The sequence below is a fragment of the Gavialis gangeticus genome, unplaced genomic scaffold (assembly GCF_001723915.1).
Source record: "Gavialis gangeticus isolate Ggan-Ray unplaced genomic scaffold, GavGan_comp1, whole genome shotgun sequence".
Lineage (NCBI taxonomy): Eukaryota > Metazoa > Chordata > Crocodylia > Gavialidae > Gavialis > Gavialis gangeticus.
In genome coordinates, this window is record NW_017728994.1 from 54,939,506 (window position 1) to 54,961,919 (window position 22,414).

A 22,414-nucleotide genomic window follows, 5' to 3' on the forward strand; every position below is an offset into this window, starting at 1 on the left:
TTCCTTTCCTCCCCTACGGGGACGTAGGGAGAATTAATGAATGTTTGAATAGAGCTCTGAAGATGGAAACCTCCAGTATGTTACACAAGTATAACAAGATGATAATACCTATCTGTAATAGCTATTTCAGCTTCAGACCAGTATGTGATTAAAGCTATTTCAAGAGTAAAATCCTGCCTTGTCCAAAATCTTTGTGTTATGTCTCGGGGCCTGAATTTTCTCTTTGACTTTGCAACTGTTTGAATGTAATAGAGACTGTGAAAGCAACCAAACTAAATATGAACAAAAGGCTATTCGAACCAATTTAATTTGGATATCTGTTATCAAAAATACTAGGAGACTTAGAAAAACAGGTCTCTAAGCATGTAAGAAATGCTGTGTACCCCAAAATGGCACTGCCAGGGAAGCAAAGGAGGACCCTAGTTGTTGGAGTTGATATGGCAGGGTCTCATTTTAGTATAAATAGCTGGAGTTGAGGAACTTCAGAAGAAAGATCTTCTACTAATGCGTCTCTTTGAGGAGCTCTGTGAGTTGTTTGCATCTGAGTGAAAGCTTCCTCATCTTTCCCATCAAGCAAAAGAGAATGAAAAGGGGACAGAGAGTAAAAAAAACGTGAGAAAAATGAACTCCCACTACTTGGAGTAAATTTGAAAGTCTCCCTGCCCTTGTTACATGGGACAAAGGTCAGCATCTGTCCACGGGGCTTAAATGTCCTCATAAGAATTTCCAGGGGACAGCTCAGATTGTTACTTCTCCATTTTTAGGTTACAACAGAAACTTAAACTTTGTGTTGGTGATTTCCTTCTCTTTGCAGTTAGGTGGAGTGATTAGGCCAATGTATATTTAAATGCAGTTGTTCCTTAAATATCTTTCTTGGAATTTAACCTGGCATTTTGAGGGCTTACAGTCAAAAGCTATATTTTTCATGATTTACTTTTGGATTTATTAATGCAGAACAGATCGGACAGGAGATGCTGGAAAACCTCAGCCATGACAGGGAGAAGATCCAGCGTGCTCGGGAGAGGGTAAGTTTGATGCTAAAGAATTGCTGGTTTAGGATTTTATGTCCTTTGGGCAAGTTCACTGCTAAGCAAAAATAATCCGTCACATTGATTAGAGCCTTAAATAAGTCAATTGTGATATCCTAGTATATAATCATCATCTATAACTACCTATTAAAAATAAGACCAAGGTGGAGGTGGGACTGATTCTAGCAACTCTATCCTACAGGCAGACTTATTGAAATGAATGGGTCTGTGCTTGGAAGCAAACACTCCAGTCCTGATCCTGCCACCAGGTCTGGTGTCCATCAATGCTCAGATTTTCTATAGTACCCATTTCTATAAGGGGTTAACAATGTGGAGATATTGGACGCAGCCTTTTGACAGTCGAAAATAACTTGACAGTAAGCACCAGGCAGGGACGAAACAGTGAGCACAGCCATGGACTCAATCTTGAACTACTCGGAGAATCAGTGCAAGCTAATAGAGGGAGAGACTGGTTCCCTTCCATGTTCTGCCACTGGCCTACTGGCTGACCTTGGGCAGATTACTACTTCTTTTTCAGTTTCCACATTGGCAAAATGGGGAGAATGATACCAACCTCATTAATAAGCACTTTTGAGATCTTCTGATGAAAATTGCTCCTTAAAAGCTAAGTATGATTAGAAGATTAACATAACAAATATTAAGAAAAGAATAGCTATAATGGTCTGATAACATCATGTCCTTGTTTTATGGAAGGAACTGGTGTGTCTAGGTGCATTATGACTATGGAAAACAAGGAAGTGGAAGAATTGTGACTGCAGAAGCATATAGGACCATGAAGTACACGCTTCAGGTCTGGAGGGGGGTGGGCTTCTGTTTATTCCTGTTTCCAAAATCTGATGCCAATCAGCAAGAAGCATCAGGAGTTGAGAAGAAATTAGGACAGGAGAGAGCAAGAAAGGAAGCAAAGGAGGCGAGCCACAACTCTGGTTTGCCCTAGAGGCAATGATTTTCTTGGGACTAAGACCCACTAAGACAGTGTTCACCTTTGTTCACTTAGAGGTGAGAGAGGGTGATGCTCAGTACACATGCCACCTTGGGTGTGTTAATCCCCCAACATCTTTTTTTAAAGCAAAGAAGACCCTCTGTGCTCCTGGCCCACATTCAGGGTCCCCCCTTCTTTCTCCGTGAGGCAGACATATCTAAATAGTTTTCTGTGTTGTGAGTCACCCAAAGGATTTTATCCAGATGACACATTAGCTAGGAACATCATCTTTCACATATATGTATATTTGGTCAGTTAAGAAAACTCATGCGTTTACCAGCCTCTCCCCCATCTTAAAGAGGTTTGGGACATCTTGAATTGGGGAAGACATTTGTCCACAAGGCAGCTGTACTAGGGCCCTTTGATTCTGAACATATGCCCCACGCCAGGCACACTCACTGCATTTGTCTGTACAGCACCTAGGAGGGGACTTCGCCTCACTGGGGTACCGGTTGTGGTCAAGTCACAAAGGAACTTCATGTTTTTTCTTTGGAAGCCCCTGTGCTATCCTAAAAAATCAGGCCCTTCCTTGAATGCCAAGAGAGACCGAACCCAAGGTAGATGGTGATCTGTTGAGCTGCAAGATCGACATCTATATTCCTCAAGTGACAGTGTCATCAAAGAAACAACATTTCAGTGTCAATGCAGTGGAACAAAGCGTGATCAACCTGAGGTTGAATTCCAGAGAGCTCGTTTTCTGGGTTCTGGGCAAGAGGCCATAAATATCCTACTAAGCTAATTGAATAGTCCTTAAATACATCCAGTGACCCTTAGCATAGTCTGAGAAGCTTTTGTGCATGTGTGTTTGAACTTTTGGCCCCCAGTCAGTTGGACTGAACATCTTCACCAGGAATCAATGCGAGGAAGTGGATTATATTTATCTCCTTTTCCCTGATCCTGGTGATCCTCACAAAAAGAGGTGAGGCCAGGGAATATGTGCTTGTTGTGGCCCCATGTTTTTTGCAGTTGCACTGTTGTCAGCTTCCCAGAAATTTAGTTCTGGCTTCCTGGAGACTTCCTTTTCCAGGCTTCCTGCCTGAAGGCCCATATCTCACCGATATGAGATCACAGCACAACTTGGAAGCCACATGGAGCAAGATCAAAAAGAAATGAACTTTTGCTGGGTAAGCTGAGTGAAGAGCCTCCATGCAAAGACCCGTTGTCAAGCTTCTGGTGCTAATATCCTGTTTTATAATACATAGTTAGGGCTTTGCTTTGGAGGGATTCAGAAAAGTTCCCCACTTAATCCATGTGAGTGCATAGGTCTGCATTTTGAGATCCATTCAGAAGTTACGCCCTTGGTTCACATCTGTAAGTTTCCTGTTTTCTCGTTTCTTTTTGTTAAGGTTGGTTTCCTTGAGTGGCTGGCCAGTATCTTTCCACTACACATTCAATGGCATTGTCACAGCAAATAAACTGTTCCTGAAAGACTGTGGTTTGACAGTATCAAACTGGACTATTGTATTCACTTTTTAGGGACTTGTTGGGAAAATACTGACAAATTGGAGAGATTTACTTATGAGTGATAGTTAAATGAGTTAAATATATGCATAACTTGGCTAAATAGTAAAGACATGATAATAGTCTCTAAATGTCTGGAGAATGAAAATCCCACGGAGGGAGAGGATTAAATTGATTTAAGGTGTCAAAAGAAGTATAGCTAGAAATATTTGCAATAAATTAAGAAATTAAAGATTTAGGCTGCATACTTAAAAAAAAAAAAAAAATCTCTGAAAGTACAATGTCAAAAACAATTCTACAGGAAAAATTACCCCACTTCAGGAATCATTTTAACTAGATAGGATAAAATTTTTGAGTACTAATGACTGTTTAGGAACAATCCTAGTTTGGCAGAGGTAGACAATACGACTTGCTAGTTTCCACCACACCCCTCAGTTCCATGAATCTCAACTCCATCTTCAATTCCTTCCATCTTTTGCTCTCTATTAAAAAAGACATTTTAAAATGTCGTGTACTTGTATAAGGAATACAGATCTCTAAAACTCTTGGTTCAGAGGTGGTTCCTTTTATTAAACCTACTAGAAAATAGCAACAACAACAAAAAAAGATCTTTCTTTGTAAGCTTTCGGGCACTCATTTAGACTTTTAAGGGGCGATCTCAACACACTTTCCAAAAAAAGTCCTTAATTTTTCTTCCTTGCACTCATTTGAAATAGAACAACATTGTTTTGCATATGTGTGCACACGTGTGTGTGTGTGCACGTGCACGCGTGTGTGTATATGTGCATATATGTGTGTGTGTGTGTATGTATTTTGCCCAAGGCCACATGGGAAAGCTGTGAAAGACCCAGGAATAAAACCCAAAATTTCTGACTCCAGTCCTCCACCACAATTTCATTTCACAATTTCTTAACAAGAAAATGTGAATGATTAGTGTTTTGGAGGATAAACACATCATGATAGTCCCAAAAATAGACCAGTATTTATATTTCAGAACATACTATTTGCATGTATCCTTTTCCCCCTTATTTTATCAGTCACGAGCAAAGTCATAAATCTGTACTTCAGCATCCAATGATACTGCAACCATCTAAAACAGTTCCCTGGTTTGACATAGCTGAGGGTAGTGTGACATCAGCTGTTGCACAGTGATCAGGTATTAGCAGGGAAATGGAGAAAAAACAGCCTTTTATTTAGAAATGAAATATTTCAAAGCATGCTTACAGTTTGAAAAGTCTTCATGAGTTCTCTGCCAATGGAAGAAAAAGAGCTTGGGTTCTTCTCCTGTTCTCTAAGGCTGTAGATGGAATCATAGGATTATAGGCTGGAGGAGACCTTACAAGGTCATCTAGTCCAAACCCCTACTCAAGGCAGGATCATCCCTCACTAAACCATCACCAAGTGTCTGTACACAGATGGATTCCACGTTTGTCCTGACGTCCCCTGTGCTGTTATATCATAAGTATACTAGCTCCGAATTATTTTTACTAAATGGCTTTGCCTTTTGTCTGTGTAATGGCTGTGTAACTCAGCCTCCTCTCCCTCTCTACATTTAGTAGTGATTATGATTTCCAGATTTGCCAGAGCAATCTGAGCAAAACTGACCTAATATTTAAAGATACACAGCAAAAAATATTTTTTACAAGAAAGAGAAAAAAATACTGAACTCCTCTGCCCAGCATTGAACCTCTGAATTTAAGATGAGAGCAATGCAAGGTGTGTATTTATGCTTTGTTGTCCATCTGTATTTGGGATAAAATATTAACCCTTATTAAGCTTTTTTTATTTTAAATAGCAGCAGTTTTTTATAGGGTGCTAAGACCTGATTTTAGATGTTGAATTGTCTTGCCTTGCAAGCTAAATTGGGCACATCTACATGAGACGTTTACTACGCAGTAACAGTCTACGTGTGTACCCCTATTAGGCTGGAATAAACTCATATACTCCACAGCAGGAGCATACTTGTAAATAGTTACACTTGTAAATACAAGTACTATCCTGCTGCAGAGTGAAAAGGTCTGCAGCAGCGCAAGTGTAGATACTGCTTGGCTGGCTTGGGCACGAGGTTGCTTCAGTGTGGGGTCTGTCTGCTGGCTATCCTCATGCTCCAGGCAGCCCCTCTGCAGCATGTTGAGCCAAGGGAAGCAGCCCCAGGCTGGCAGGCTTGACCCCCCCAGGCTCCCTGCCAGCTGGGGCTTCTCCAGCCCAGCTCAACATGCTGCATATGAACAAACTCCAGAACTAATTGCTTCTGGGTGCATGTTCAAATGGCACGCCTAGGAGCAATAAACTCTGAAGCAAATAGCCCCTTGTAGGCTGGAAGGCATGGTTTCCCACATTTTTCTTCTTTAAAGGAGAATCCATTTTTAAAGCTTGTTCATGACCCTTTCATATATTCTTGCGACCCACTTTTGGGTCATGACCCACAGGTTGAGAAATGTTGCAATAAAGCATTGGTTGTTCGGCCAGCTGAGTCATCCCATAACTCATTAAATCAGATGCAAGGATGAAACAGTAGATGTTGAATTGTTGTGTACCCAAACAGAATACAGAAGCTCCTCTTCCATTAACTCTCTCAGCAAATCCCCACTCCTAAGGATAACTCTCATTGTGTCACGTGAGACATGGGTGCCTTCCAGATGGTTAGCCATTGGTCAGCAGAAGTCTGTGGCTGATCCATCAGAGATCTCACTGGCCTAGGACTAAGAGATTAAAAATTCCTCAGGACAGTCCCTTGGTTCCTAATTTTGCAACTGCAAAAGCAGGTTGTGGAAGTTTTCTCTCATCACCTAAAAAACTAATGCATTTCCTAATGTTTCTTTTACTTTCTCCTTTACATTTGGTTGTGTTACATAGGTATGTCCCCACACTCTGCGCAGGTTTTTCCCCCTGAAGCTATATCTGCATAATAAAAATAGTGGCTTTATTTCTTTTGAAGAAAATTGTGTTGCTGTGGATTTCAAAAAAAAATATAGTGCATTTCAAAAAAAGGGGGTGGGGGTGGACTGCTATAGTTGCCAGATTTTACTGTCAGGTTTTATTCCTGTTTTTGCTGTCAGTGCTGAAACAATATTGAGATTCAAGATACCTGTTTTTCCCAAGAGTGAAATATCTAGGACAAACCAGCAGATCTGAGTGTGTATGAGAAGACTGTTCCTCCACAAGGAATGCAATAATTGGTTGGCTCTCGTCTTCTGGTCTTGAAGTACAAGTGAGAGGAAGGTGAAGGTCCTTCTCTTAGAACAGACTGCGACACCGGGTCCATCCACCGCGAGGGAAGGCCAGCATAGAGCTGTTTCCCAGCAAGGTCTCAAATCATCAGAAGTCGTCATTCAGAGGCTCTAAAAATGTTTTGAAACTCTGGGATCCAGATGCTCATTGCTGAAAACATCACACTTTGTTATACATATGGTTTGCACCATTAGTAAAGTTTGCAAAGTATTTGGGGATCCATTCAGTGCAACTGCCCATACTCTATAAAATCAGGACCAGCTACTGTCTTGACAATAGGTACAACTTTCCTTTGTTGGCTCCATGGATATATTCACGGTCTGTTTTGCACTGTACAAATACAGCAGTATTTGGTAATGCTGGTTTTCCTTCACAGTGTTTTATCTAGGGAGCATCTTTGAAAGCCAATGAAAGAAAATATATAAAAAGCCAAGAAGAGCTAACACTTTGGGTGTTTCTTCATCTCTTGATGCCCACGCTTAACTCCTTCCAATATGCATAGGCATTACACACACACATCAATGGGAAATATAGATATCAATCTGTATTGCATTCGCTCATCAGACCTTTATTGCTAGAGCCTTTGCTCTTTGTCATCTTTGTTGCACTGACTGTTTTATCTTTCACAGGTTTCATCTTTATGTAAAGAAAAAAAAAAAAAGGAAGAAGAAAAAAATTGCACTTAAATTTCAGAGTCTTTACTATGGTTCTCAAATGTAAATCTATTGTAGGTTAAACTGAGGTTGCTTAAGCCAGTACAACATTGTGCTGTTTACACAGAATAGAGAGCGTGTGATTTTTGTGTTTTAATATTACCCTTTTCTCCTCAGCTTAGAGAAACAGATGCAAACTTGGGGAAGAGCTCCAGGATCCTAACTGGGATGTTGCGAAGGTAAGGCCAAGGTAGGGACACGTTTTCCTCTCTCCTCTCTCTTTCTGTCCCCCGCCTCCCTCCCTTTTTTTTTTTAAAACCGTATCTCCAAGTTTTGCTAACTTGCGTATTTTTCTGTATAGTCTTATGTGTAGAATCTCTTGAAACTAAAAGCTGATATTGAAGCTGGCTTGCATTGAAGGAGGGGAAAGAATCAGATTGGAGGGAAGGTTTTCCCACAGAGGTTTTTCTTACACAAAGGAAAGAATTTAGTCTGGCTGTAACATAGTTTTCAATAGCCTCAGGTGCAGCCTCTTTATGCAGCCATTTGTCTTTCTTGTATTCCAAAAATAAGTTCCTTCTTCACGATACCTGACCCATTATTTCGGGGGATGCAGCCAAGTATTTTAACACGTTAGCTTGATTTTATTCTGGTACGTTCAGAGAAGCGTGTGTGTGTGTGTGCGTGTGCGTGTGTGTGTGTGCGTGCGTGTGTGTGTGTGTGTATTTCAAAGTATTTGTACTTATTTAGACTTGGAGCATCATTCTTAATTAAGTCTTTCATTTTGAATGCAATAGGGAGCACAATGCACCAATATTATGAACGTGTGTCCCTAGGATTTAAAGTAAGGTGGGAAGAAACATTTTCAGCATCTTAAAAATCTATCTCAGACTGGGGGAAGGAAGTAATGGACTAATTTTCAGTTGCCTTGAATTTAAATCAGCAGCTTACCAGGCAGCCTCTTTTGAATTGGTGGAATCCCCTGACCTGTAGGGTTTATACAGCAAAGCAACATTTATGTGGCTCTGTGGTGTCCATATTTTTACGGTTGTATTCAGCTTCTTAAAGAAGAAAAGGGTCAGCCTAGTGGGTGGTGTCAGACGTTATGAGAGAGAAACTTTTTAAGGAAGATGGAGTTTAATAGAATATTCTGCAAGAATTTGATATGTGGTGACCCTTCAGAAGTCCCTTTGCAAGGTACAAGCTTTCATATCATGCATATTTGTTTAAGGCAGTTTGGTAAAACTTTTTTTTTTAAAGCAAAGTTACTGATTTATCGCTAGCCCTGGAAAATGCCGACAAACAGAATTTAATAAGTTATTCTTTTGTGCCAGCTTTATCTCTCCATAAGTCGAGTTGGGAAAATAGCTTTCTTCATTCCATATATACCCAGCTGACAAAGGTTAAGATAACTGCCCCTTATGCCTCCATTTCACCAACTTCTCTCAATTCCAACTCTGAACCGTAACATAGAAAATTCTCTGATTAAGAGTAATATGTAAATGACATAAACTAAATTCAAAATCCACAGAGAAAGGAAGTGGCAATTGAAAGAGATGGTTGAGTGCCTGTAGACAATCAAAAAAAACACACAACCAAACCCATAGCCTCCCCAGGAAGGGCCCTGCGACATGAGCTGTAACGAATATTCTGCATATGTCTCCATTTTGTCAAATCTCATTAAAGGGGCTTCTTGCTTTATGTCAATTGAGCTGTCTAAAAATCATTCATCATTTTTAGTGTAAAAAAAATCATGCAGTTATTTAAATAATATCATATTAATGTTAAAGTTCAGCTGTCACTTAATAGTATGGCTTAATCAGACATAGCATTTAGGAAAAATAGTTTTTTCGGGCTTTGCTAGGCTTTCAGGTTGGCAGATTCAAATAAGGATTTATGGGTTTCTAAACCAATGTATTTTTTCCATGTTTATGCTTGATGTACCTCAGCCTTTTTGGCAGGACCCTGTAGTCTGTTATTTTCAATAAAATAAAGTATCTCCTCATATTGTGTTTGAATACATTTGCAAGTAATTTGGAGAAGCTGAAACAAAAACATATGCTGTAACCTTTGACTTTGTTTTGTGTTTGGGAATCACAGTGAGAAGTCCTAGTTTATAAGTGCTCCATAAAACAAATGAAAAATATGACCTTTGTAAAATATACTCGAGGCTCTGTTTCCAGACAAATGGATTATGTAGTCAAACACTAAAAAGGCATGTTTTTTAATGTCAGAAGGCCAATGGATTTCCTTTTTCTTTGTCAAAAAAATGCCTGACTGAGTCACCCATCTGGATAAAAGGCAGATTAAGGTTTGGGCCAAGCAAATAGGGGGGATACCCATGGAATGATACAGATGTGTGTCAGGAAGTGCCTGCGCAGTGGTGATGCACACAGGAAGAGCTCCTCTGAAAATGTGCTCGCGCCTTTATTTGCAAATACTTACCAGATTCCAGAAGAGACTTCATTTCATTTTAGCACTGTAAGGACAAACCTGGCTGGGGGATAGTCCAACCTCGGCAGCTCCCAAGTGTTAATTGAATTACGGAAGGAACAACAGCAAGACGCAAAACCAGGAAGTCAGCAAAGATCTCGATAGATCAAGTGAAAGTGTAGGAAAGTAATTACCGTCAATTGGCAGTTGGGTCTGAATTCTGCTTACTGTGCTAGCTACCGTGCAGGCGCTCATTTAATTACTGGAACCAATAAAGAACAATGATACAGGGCTATTATCATATGGAAAGAGCATTAAGTTAAATGTTGCAGTTTCTACTTGCCGGTAGGAATCTGCTGCTATTCTTTGAATGCTGTGTGCCTGCCTTAGTCATTAATGCGATCTTTTAAATGGAACTGTTTGTATTTTTTACAGCTGGAAATGTCTGAGCACCTTTTCTTATGAACATGATCAGATGTTATTTTAAAAGCTAGATAATTTGATAGACTTCTGTTGCGTACTCTTATGGTATCCAAGTATGGATTTGGGAACTAAAATGATGTGTGGGATCCTTTTCAGGTATCTGGCACCTTTCTTTAACATTTAGAAATGGGGGCTTGAAGTGAAGACGGGGTAAATCACAAAGTAAGAAGACGCAGCAAATTAATGGCAGATTCGGGAGAGAAACCTTACCAGTGGGGGGCAACCTTTTTAGTAAGCATGCCACAAATGAAGTCCATGCTCTCTCAGAGTGCCACTCTGATGTCTTTTCCCTGCCCAGTCTTCTGCTCTTCTTTCTGCTCCTAAAAGAAACAGTCACCTCCGAGGTATCAGAGTTCATTATGTACTGCTGGAAAGTGCCTATGGGTATCCATGTGAAGAAAGATCTGTAATAACTGTTTTTAAAAAATTCTTCTCACTTAACCTGAAGCTTTGTCTTCCTATGTTCCCAAATATGCCATTTTTCTGTATAATGAAAAAAACATAAGTTGGCTGGTGACTGTGTTGATATCAGCAAATTGGGAAGGTCAGGCAAAAGGATTAAGAGGCTATTTATTCATATTCCTTGACACTTACCCAGATTTCCACACACATCATAAAAATGAAGACAGCCAACAACAATCAGACATTTTCAGTACATAATAGTAGCTCACCAAGTTTCCAATTACAAAGTTTCTAAATTCTAGTATAATAAATGTATTATATGTCTGGTATGCATAATATGATTCCAACCTGATATTATGCCTCTACCCTATCTTATAATGAAGTCCTGTCTAAAGCATCCAGTCCTGAACCTTCAGTCCCTTTCTGAGCTGTAAGAGTTTTCAGTCTGTTAGAAAGATGTCAAAGCAGGTGTAAATCCCATCCCAAATTATAAAACCCCCATTCACATTTTCAGAAACAAAACCGTTGTCCATGATTGAGATCAGTAGCCATGATAAACATTAATAATGCAACTGGGTCAGTCTCTAAACAACTTAAACAGTCCAATTAGAAACAAATAAAACCAGGCCCTGAATAAAAATGCCAGGAGAGGTGAATCTCGATCCTACTATAAATAAATACAGCACCTGCCAGCTTCCTTTCTGAAGGAGCCATGGTAGAACCCAAGAACTTTTTGACATTATCATTGCTTAAAAAAGTAGAAGTCTCCAAATGACACATCTTCCCTCTAGAACATCATTGCTTCTGACTTTGCAGCTGAATGTTTTAATCATTCAGATTTTCATCTTCCTAGTTGTTATACATGGTATGCTGAAAAAACTCATGAACATAGCTGTCCATATAAAAGATCCTATTTAAGACCTCTAAATAGGACACTGCCGTTAATGCAACGGATGGAAATGATGCAATAAGTGTCCAACTTTCATGTGATAAATTATGTGAATTGCCAATACCTGCATGACCATCAATATTAGAACCAGTAAAAGGAGCAGCAGTAAAGGCACTGCAACAGAGTGAAGGTGTCTCACCATGATTCCAGAGGCATAAGATGAAGCTGCACTTCATATGCATGCAAAAGGCAGCTCCCAGTTGACACAGCTGTAAAATAGTGTTTCAGGTTGGAAAGGTAAATGTAACCAGACCTAATTCTAGCCCTGTTACTCCCTTGGGGTAAATGCAATTTCTAGCATTCTTCAGCTATGCTAGCCGTATGGGGTGCTTGTTTTGGGGGCACCTTGGGTCTTCAATAGGGTTGCATGAAACTTTGGTAGCTGATTCAATTTGGAGGAGATTCAGCCTGATTTGGCAGCTGAATCTCCAGAACCAAATCAAATCAGGACACCTATTAATCTCTCCAAATCAAATCGGAAGCCTCCGATTCAATTCGGAGAGATTTGAAGATTCGGCCATAGACTCAGCTTTATGTGTTTATTCTACCTACCTTGAGGTACCAGGCACAGCTCGTGAACACTGAGATGGTTGGGCGGATGGAGCATACCACAGGAGTGTGGGATGGTCCCCCGCATGCTCGGCAGCAGACCCCCCCCCTCCCGCTCCCCAGCTCAGTGACTGATGCCCCCTGGGTCTGGGGCTGAATGCCAAGCCGGGGAGGTGCAGGGGAGGGGGTCTACTGAAGAGCATGTGGGGGACACCACCGCACTCCCATAGGTTGCTCCATCTGCCCCACCATCTCAGCATTCACAAGCCATGCCTGGTACTTCGGGTAGAAAAAACATAAACTGTGTCTACGGCTGAATTGCTGATTCTCCAAATCGGAATTGAATCTTCAGATTCAGCTGAAATGAATTGGAACAGTGATCCGAATCAGCTAATCGAATCACTGTCCCCTGCATCAGGCTGGATCCAAATTGCACACCCCTAGTAGTTAGTATTAGAGGGCAAGCTTCTTCAACATTCTTCTCAGCAATATCTGGATACCATTGCCCAGCTCTCCAGGTTCCTTTTGCAATCTAAAACTTTTTAGTCTTATGCTTATTTTTTAACATTTTTTAGATGCCCTAAAAACTGCCTGTAGAGAAGATGCATGAGAAACTTCTGTGCCCTAGGACCAGATGTCACCAGCCCCTGCCCTAGATGGCAGCTGCAGAAGTAGCTCTGGTCGTTGAGCCTGCAGCAGTAGCACCTCCATTCTTGTGCCTCCTCTAAGTCAGTGCCTTGCTCTTGTGCACCGGTTGCCTACCCCAAGTTAGGCTACTACTTGGGAATCTGGTTTGGGAATAAACTATGTTCTTTCTCCTAGCACTTTTCAAATTATTTCAGCTATTGTTAAGAGGGCCTCATTTCCTCCATTGTCTTTATGGCCAAGATGAAAACATAGTATCCTCTCAGGTCCGACATAAGCTTCCCTTCCACAGATTGATCAGGGTGGATAGCAACATAGCATAGTGGATGTACAGGCTCTCTTCCATGCTTCCACACTCCTTGAGACTTGAAAAATCGATTAGGGTCTGCTTTGCCTTCCAAAATATTTTCTTCTTCCTTTCTTGACCACGCTTCCACATAACAAATATCAGAAAAAGATAGTCACATACTGATGCAAACCGGAACAGCACTGGGAGTAATCATGGCACTGTTTCCTCGTGTTCCCTCCCTTACTTTTTTGCCCTTCAGAAAAGACCTCAGCCATAAACTTTTTCTTTTGAGCAGAACCTCCCTCAGTAGCAGTCATTGGGTATCCATAAGTGATTATTTTAAATAAGTGAGAGGCAAGGATTTTTGTGGCTGATACCTTTTATAGCACCAACTGGGATAAACTTAGACAAGCTTTCAAATATAAGACATTCTTCATCTGGTCTGAGGAAAGAAGCAGGTACAGCAATGATTAAAAACAATGGGTAGGGCTGTTAAAGAGGGGAGAAGTCCCCAGGGGTAGCAGACAAATAATTAGCAGAAGAAAACAAGCCTGATTTAATGGGAGATCAAGACCTATCAAATGGAAGGAGGGGCATTATCACTTGTAGTGTGAAGGAAGAATTTCACAAAAACAGATACATTATAATGTGCCATAAAACCAGTATCAATGTTCAGTCTCGGTTTCTTAGTGTTCAGCCAGCTGAGGATTTTTTTTGTTCCCAAACTTGAGTTTTAAAAGTGTTTCCCTTGTCCATGAAGATATTTAACTCGGAAAGAGAGAAGTGTTTTATGGGAAAATGTGCTCCTACTGCCATTTGTGTGCATCTGTCCATATTTTATTTTAAACTGGATAACTTCTACTTTTACAACCCACGTTATCATGGTTTTAGGGAAATCTCCTTTCCAGCAAAAAAGTTGTGCATTTGGTTTCAAGCCAGCAGTTTGTTGTGGTTTTTTTTTTTTAATAAGTTTAAGTAGAACCTGTTTTATTGGCTTTTCGGTACAGAAGGAAAAATATTTCAAGTGTACTTCTGGGCTGAAAAGTAATAGAAAGAGCATCTTTTTGTGCAGCAGACAGATTGTGAACTTGGAGTTGCATCTGGGACTAAGGCCAGAGGCACAACAAGCTCATCATTGAGTACCTGGAGTGGGAGTGGGCACAGGGGGTATGCTGAGCACTGTAGACCAGAAGGGTGTAGGGGGCACAGGGTATGGGTGTAGGGGCAGCACAGGCAGAGACTCCAGGGGGAAGATTCTGGTGCTTTCTCGCAGTTGAGGCCCGGAGGTGGTCCCCACTCACCCTGCCCTAGTTACACTACTAAGACCTTGATTCAGCAAAGTCACTGAGCACCTACTTAACTTTAGGCAAGGGAACTGTCCTCGTAGTGAATCAAAATATGGAGGGAGCCAGTGACAGCGGTGCTTACTTATTTCTTGGGGTAGCACCATTATCTTTGGCTTGCGCTGAAGAAATAGCTGAACCCCTGTTGTTTATGCTCTTAAACATGTGCCATAAATTATACAGGTTGCATCACATTGACCTGGTAATGGCACAGTGAGAACAGTATTATTTTTCATTTCCCAGCATTTAAATTATCAATTTGCATATTACATTGATGTAAATATTTGCGTTGCACTGTTGAAGGTAACCCTGGCCATTTATTAACAAACCTTGTGACTCAGCTAATTATAAGGTATCTTGAATAATGAACGTACCATTGCTCTACATTATTGCAGAACAAATCTGAGAACTAATTACCAATGGTCATTCCGGTCATTTTTCACACTTTAAAAGGCTGTCTTGTGTCTTTGTTGAAGTGATGGGCAAAACATCTGGAAAACTTAAATGTAATGTCAGCAAAATTCCTAAGGGTATAAACATCCTTCGTTATTAGGAATTCCAACCAGAAAACATGTAAACCTTTAAGACATTTCAAATAAAGGAATACAGTTATCCTGGGGATAAAGAAACGTATCAATAGTACTAAGCAGGAAGAATTTTAAAAATCAGCATATATTATTCTGGGTTTCATGTTCTTATTTCAGATATGAAATGCTCTCTTATGTTTTTCAAGATGTATTTCATGTAATTAATGAGCAGTTAACAGCCAGTTTCCAGATCTGGCCCAGCTTCCCGCAGACAATATTATGCATGTGTGGAAATGATAAAAAGCCCTGGAAAAATCACGTTCTTTTCTTCTGTGGGCTCATCCTGCACAGTGCAGAGCTCCCTTTGCATGCTGCTGTTCAGCTCCCATATGTCTAGATAGGGAGAATTCTCAGTATTACACAGAAACACTCAAAGCCTCTGGAATCATGCCACGTACAACAATTTCAGTAATGCAGGCATGTTACGATGGCTAAATTTGTCCATTTTTGAGAGTTTAGTTAGGGGGAGGGAAAAATTTCCTCTGAGTTTGAAACTAAGCAAACAAGTCCATAAACAGTAAGGCAACTGATGTTTTAATAAAGTTTTTGATACATGAGGTCATAAAAAGGGTACATCTGCCTACTTTTATGCAAAGTGTTGTGTCCATCTCTTCTTCAGGCAGACCTGGGCATTTGTTTTATTTTTCAGTTCATGTTGAAAGACTGTATCTCTGTGCCCAGTTGACCACCTCTCCTCCCTTGTGTACATGCTGGACATTATTCTAAACAGCCTTGGTTAGATGGTCCTTTTTTCTTTTTTTTATGTACTGTGGCCTTTATACTTTCTTTTATATCATCTGGAATTACTGTCTCATTTGTCCCCCCCCTGCCTCCCCCCCTACCCAGCTATGTCCAGCTAAGCATCTGGAAATAACATCATCTAAAGCAGTTATGTTTCTGCAGGAGAAGTACGATCCCAATGGGCCCTACTCCAAGCTAGTCATCCTAGACGACATATACCAAGAATGTAAGGTATTACAATAGGTTAAATATCATGTAACCCCTTGTAGTTGTGCTGTGCGTTGAGACCTACTTACTGTCATTAAGAGGCAAGAGCCTAAAGGAAGTAGTAAAGTTCACTGTATTTTGTGTCATGCAAGTAAAACAAAAGGCATTTCATGGTGTTATTCTGCAGCCAAAGTGTACTGTGACATGCATGTCATTTTGAGGGAAGGCAAGGCTCATGCCAGCCATGCTTTCTTAAGACAAGTGCAAGTTAATTCAAACATTGTATTCTGAAATAGCAAACAAAAAATGAAAATATTTCAAATATCCCTCAGGTTGCTTCTGCAGGTGAAGTAGAAAAATCATTGGCTTCACTGGTAGTCATTCAAGTTATTGAAAGCAACTCTTCTTGAGTCAGTGAATTTGATATGTCCAGCAGTGAATGGAGGGTCACTTCTATTTTGACCCCACTTATAGCTGTCATAGAACAACATATGTACACAACTACACCTAAGATATACAAAGGAATGTATTCAAGGCAATCATTTCTAATCATAAAGTCCTGTTGAAATTATGACAATTTGCATGTTGCCTTACCGTGTTGGAGAACACCGTTTGATCTTTGAGATGATTGGAAGATGAGTATAATCATATGTAGGTAGGTAGCTTCTGTATGACTTTGTCTGAGGAGGCCCTTGTGTTCCATTAAGTGCATGAAATAATTTCCATGCAAAAAATATGCTTCAGTGACTAAGGCTAGGAACAGAAGCTTCAAATAAATGGGTATAGGTCATTGGAAACTGGTTTAGATTTGTAACACAACAGAAGTTCAGTGCACATAAACCTCTTTCAAAGTGGCCAAAACCAGTTTAAGAGAAACCTGGATGGATGTAGTACCGGACTTCACTGATTTAGGTTAAATCGGTTTATTCAAGTTCTGTCCCAGATTCCCTCCAGATTCAAGTTAGATAACAGTCCCCCAGCATCCCAGGAGGCTTTGCAACTTCCCCACAAACCCCTTCCTCGCAGGATCAGCAGGCTAGCCTTGGCCTAGCTTCTGGCCTGGGCCACTGCAGGCATGCAGCTGCATTTCCAGAATTAAAAATGAATGTCTGTTCACTTGCATATCAGTTCAATCTACACAGCTTAGACTAACCTGCAAAGATTGAATCAATTCAGCCATGGGCGTTTGACTGTCTGTACTTAGCCCAAAAGAGGAAATATTTGGTGCACTGATCTTACCACCTCCACTTTTGAAGTTCAGGATTTTTTGTTGGATCACTTAGTGCTTTATTCTGCAAGTCTTACTTGTACGAGTAATTCTTATGCAGGCATTCTTGCTGTCAAAACTCTTGAATGAGCAATGTTTGTGAAAGGTTTCCAGAACAGGGCCTGACATATGACAATGCTTCCTGATAAAATCCAAAACAAAGAAATACATGATCAGTTAGAGCTTGGTGTGGAAGAGAAGTTTATGCTGTTCGGTGGAAAAGGAAGCATTACACTGAGGGAGAACTTTTATCCCTGACTAGCACGTGGATATGTTGGACTGGACCTTGGCATCCTGGGGAAGATATGCTCACATATCACTGATCTGCCGAACAGCTGTCTGTAGAATAACAAAGTTGTGAATTAAAAAAAGGGGGGGGTCTCATAATACGAGATTGTTTAGTCTGCTCTGTGGTTGGGGAGATGAAGATTTGATTATTTTTCCTGAGCCTAGATTAATGTGGAAGATTCAGTTCAGATCAAAACAGGCCTATGAAGTCATAGCAGAATCACAGCAAGTTGTAATAGTAAAAGAAAACACCCTTTTATAACTGATAAATTCCCAATTTATTCCCAGTATCATTAAAACAGGATTCCATCAAAGGAAAGACTCTTGCAACCTGCTTGTGTACCGATGCAAATCTACACACTTTAAGCAGTGCCTTTGCCCTGGACTGAGGTTATCTCCAAGACAAAACAATGGGTTCTTCTTCAAATCCATATTTTATTAATTGCTTTTTTTGAGACAACTGAGGAATTACTGAAGTTGCACAGAATATACCCATCATTTTCTAGGAGAAAACAAAACAGTTTTGTCAAGGTTAAACCTTAGTATCTGGAAGTAATATAGTTTGGACACAGCAAGTGTAAGTCATCAGTTTGAAATCAGTGGCGCAATAGACTCGCATCAGCTGAGGGCCTGACTCGTATATTAAAGCTGTTGATTTTTAACATCATTTGGTTTCATTTCTCATCTTCCTTGTGGTTTTATATGTGCTAATGAGTTCTATGTCTGTACACAGTTTCTCTTAAGTGGTATTAATATTTTCCAGTTCAGGGAAACACTAAAAGAGGTTTCCTGTGACCCATGTGTGTTCTGCAAATATTTACTTATCATTCTGAGACCATTAACATGGTTAACCCAGAAAATCTCTCCATGTAACATTTATTATCTAATAGCTTTTGTTTAACTTGGACTTTGTAGTATTAAGACAAACTGTATTATTGGACTCAGAAGGTTATTGTAGCATCTGTATTGGATTTGAGACGAAGTTTGTCCTAAAGTACCTTCCAGCCCTAGAGAATTCAATCTTCACCTTGCCTTTTGCAGAAGATCAATTTATAACTTACAAAGAGAACGTGTTTGGCCAAATTCGTTTCTTGAATGCACTTCACAACTTGGGCAATTTGATGCCAAAAATGCATCTTTCTGCATATTTGTATGCAGATGCTTCTGCAAGCAAAATGTACACCTGGAAGTCTATAAAGCACTGTGCACTCTTATCACCCTGTTGAAATAATAAACCAGAGACTGTTTTAAAATGTGGTTCTCGATATGTCTGGTCTTGCCTTGTTATTGGAAGGCATATGGTCCGCTTTATCCATACGGGTGAATTCGCTTGCTGTTTTCTGTCACCGCTAGATTTTTTTTTTTTTAATGTAGTTTTAAGTGTGAATGGTTCACATGTGTTGATTGTGAAGGTAATATTGTTCCAGTGCAGTAAGCCAATTACTCTTAGTGGAAATATGGGGCCTTTTACTTTATTTGTGAGCAGCTATTATAATACTAGACCAGTACAAAGCAATGTTTCACATTCACCAGTGTACCACACTATTACACCATTGTGTTTCAATCCACTGTAGGTGGATGGAGAACTTTAGCCATCTGTTTTATTTAATGATATAAATCAGTAAACAATATATGCACTTTACACATTTGGCCATTCGAGATGCCCATATTTCCAATCTGAATATTTACATTGTAAATTGGCGTATTCACATATCAGCTTGTTTCTGGTTTAAAAGGCTCGCTGTGTTCATAAGATGGTACAAAGCAAGCTCAGTAACAGCTCATGCCCAGTGCAGGTGGTCGAGCTAGTTGCCACACAGATCAAAAGTCAAACAACTGTGAATCTTCCTTTGAAATGGCAGTTAGTGAGACAAGGCTGGTCTTATCTCCACAAACAAGAAAGTTATAGATATACATCATGAACTTATGAGAACAAAAGGGGGTTTCATATTCATCCAGCATCAGAAACCCCAGTGCTGCAGACTTTTGTGAAAACTTCTTTGGAATATAAAGAGCATCTTATTTTATTGGGAAAAATTTAAAGAAAGGGTTCAGAATTATTAAACATAAGAAGTGGTCACTGATTTCAAACTTTTTGGAAGAGGAAAAATCTGGCTTATCCAAAAGAGAAAGGTGTGGGGGAAGGGAGTGCATTAAAAACAAAATGAATGAAGTTGTGATCACCCAAAAATGTTTCTTTAGTGATAGCCAGAATAAATCATTTCCACACATCTATGCAAATTTTATCTAGGAGAAATTTTCTGGTTTGTCAACATGTTTTTTTGAAGAAACGGATGAGGACCTATTTTAACTGTGCAAGCATATTTTTTTACAAAGTAGTTCCTTTTTATTTTATAAGAATGTTTCTTTAAAAATAAATTTCTGCAGCTTGTGCCCAGGCTTAGGTCATTAAAATGATTATATATGCAAAGCGAGCTTCTCATCTGATATATGCTGACATAGCTGCAATGCCTTCCATGGACCTACACTTTCTTGAACCAACTGAGGATCAAGCTCAGGCACAAAGGCCGGACTTCCGTGGGTTTTTTATGTCGACAAAGTCTAGTCACCTACAAATAAAGATACTTTGTAGCAATCCCTTTAAAAAGATAGCCCTGAAGACCACATCATATAAAGAGCTTTGTGTAGGTAGAGGGACCCTCCTATAGGAATTTATGTGCAAGAGTCAAGGCCTTGCATTATATTCGTATTAATTTAAAATACCACTTCACTGATCTCTCTCCTGCCATACCTGACACCTCATATTTCAATGAACGGCTGCACCCAAGTTGAACATAGGATGAACCAAATGTCTGCTTCAAGGATCTTGTTTATCTTGCTTACAATCATGCAGTCAGTGAAACCAATGGCATGATTTCAATTTTTTATTTTAATGCAGGTGACAGGTGGGTTACTTGTATTTTTTCTTTTACGTTAGCATCACAAAGGTAGTATGAAAGTTTGACTGGGCATCAAAAGGGTTTCTGTGGAATCACTGGTGCAAAGAGAGAGTTTCCATGGCCAGTGGATCAGAGAGGATAATCAAACAGCTAACAGCCCAGTTGCGCCACAAACGTTGTGTGCTGATGGATCAGACTTGCATGCCTCCCATTTACACTTCGTTGCAACGGTCCATTAAAGCAAGAGGATACCTACTAAAATAATCTCTTGAGCAGGTTTCCGTGTTTTCACTGACTGTAAGATGCTTGCTGAAGGTGTAAGTGTAGAGAACAATATTTGAGTCGATAAAGACAATACATTTTGAAAACATACCTGGAGTCATAACAGCCTCTGTGTACCCAGCAGAAGGGAAGAGTGATGTTGTCCTTGGTGTTTCGGTCTAATCCCAGTGCACGCAAATACTTCCCACATATTTTAAACTCTTCCTGGTGATTGTTAGAAAGGGTGTCCTTCTAATTACCCTCAACTGTGATGTATTATTACTGACTGTTATTAAGCAGCAGTTGTTTCACTGGTGGCATGATGAGGTATAATCTGTACAAATAAATGTAAGGCATTAGGCAAACGGGTAGCTAGGATGGTTTAGCCAGGGTTGAGCCTGCCTTGAGTAGGGGGCAGAACTAGATGGCCTCGTGAGATTCCTTTCAGCCATACTTTGCTATGATCCTAAGGTAATGTAGGATCCCTAAAATGAAAAGCATCCTACCATTGCATACATTTTATGACCTATTACCACAACACTTTCAATTTGGAAGGAGTTGGAGGTCACACATTTGGACTGCGCAGTTAAGGTTGACAGTCCAGTTTGCCTCCTAATTTATGGAATAGCACACTAGCCTTCCATGCAAACAGCCTTCCACTATTGCCATTGCCCAGTTTGTCTAGAGAATGAATATGTACAATTGAAATCTCTTAGATGAACTATTATTGATCCTCATTGCCTAATTTTGATTTTACAAATAGGATTTTGAAAAAAAAAAAAAAAAAATCCGTGTTCACATAGCCAAAAAAATAATTTCCCAGGAACACCCTAAAATTTCCCAGGAACATACTATTTTGCCCTAGAAATGCACTTTTGCCACTGAGTTTGCTGTGACAGTAATTTAAGAATCCATGGTTTCTTAAGATAATACCAACAATAAATCCATGGCTAAAAAAATTATGTTGCCTTTGATTTAAAGCTAGTATATGATATTAAAGATTATTAATGATTTCAGAACTATGTACAATAGAAACATGTAGAGACATGGCCCTGCTCTTGGTCTGTGTGCAATATGGGGAGCAGAAGGCAATTTCAATAGTAGTGACTCCTAGAGATTCATGGGAAGGTGGAAGTAAGTTGAGGTAGGTGGTTATACTGCTGTAGATAACTCTTTCCAGTTGCATTCTGTAGATTGTGACTCAGACTGGTACACTTGGCTGGTCATTTTTGAATGGTTGGTATTGAATTATTGATGATTCAATACCAAGCAAGGGAGGAATAAAATCCCATACGCTATAGATTTATGATATAGGTAGAATTCTATATTGTGTGTGTTATATGTAGTTAAAAATGATAGATAGATAGATAGATAGCTATAGATCTGTATATAGAGAGATAGATGTATATCTGTCTATCCATCTGTAATACATATATAAATATATAGATCTAGATATAGATCTAGATATAGATCTATATCTAGATACAGATCTATATTACATATCTATATTATAGATTTGTATATATTAGATAGATCTATATAGAGATATTATATCTAGATGTATAACTGGGGGGGGGTGTATATATATAAAAAATGAATTAAGTGTGCCTACGTGGGCATACATGCATTTATGATATAATTATAATATAATATTTGGGTTAAACAATATTATTCCATATCACTATATATATAGT

At 39.7% G+C, this 22,414-nt stretch overlaps 1 protein-coding gene across 5 annotated transcripts in view; it reads left to right on the forward strand.

Annotated features, from left to right (window-relative positions):
* VTI1A (vesicle transport through interaction with t-SNAREs 1A) overlaps positions 1–22,414 on the forward strand; it is a 502,745-nt gene that overhangs the window by 340,876 nt on the left and 139,455 nt on the right. For 3 of the 5 annotated variants that reach the window (XM_019502807.1, XM_019502805.1, XM_019502806.1), the window contains 2 exons: positions 955–1,025; positions 7,554–7,615. In XM_019502807.1, coding sequence (XP_019358352.1) covers positions 955–1,025; positions 7,554–7,615 — 133 coding nt within the window. Of the gene's footprint in view, positions 1–954; positions 1,026–7,553; positions 7,627–22,414 lie in introns of all 5 variants that reach the window. The other 2 variants (XM_019502808.1, XM_019502810.1) reach the window with 1 other exon arrangement.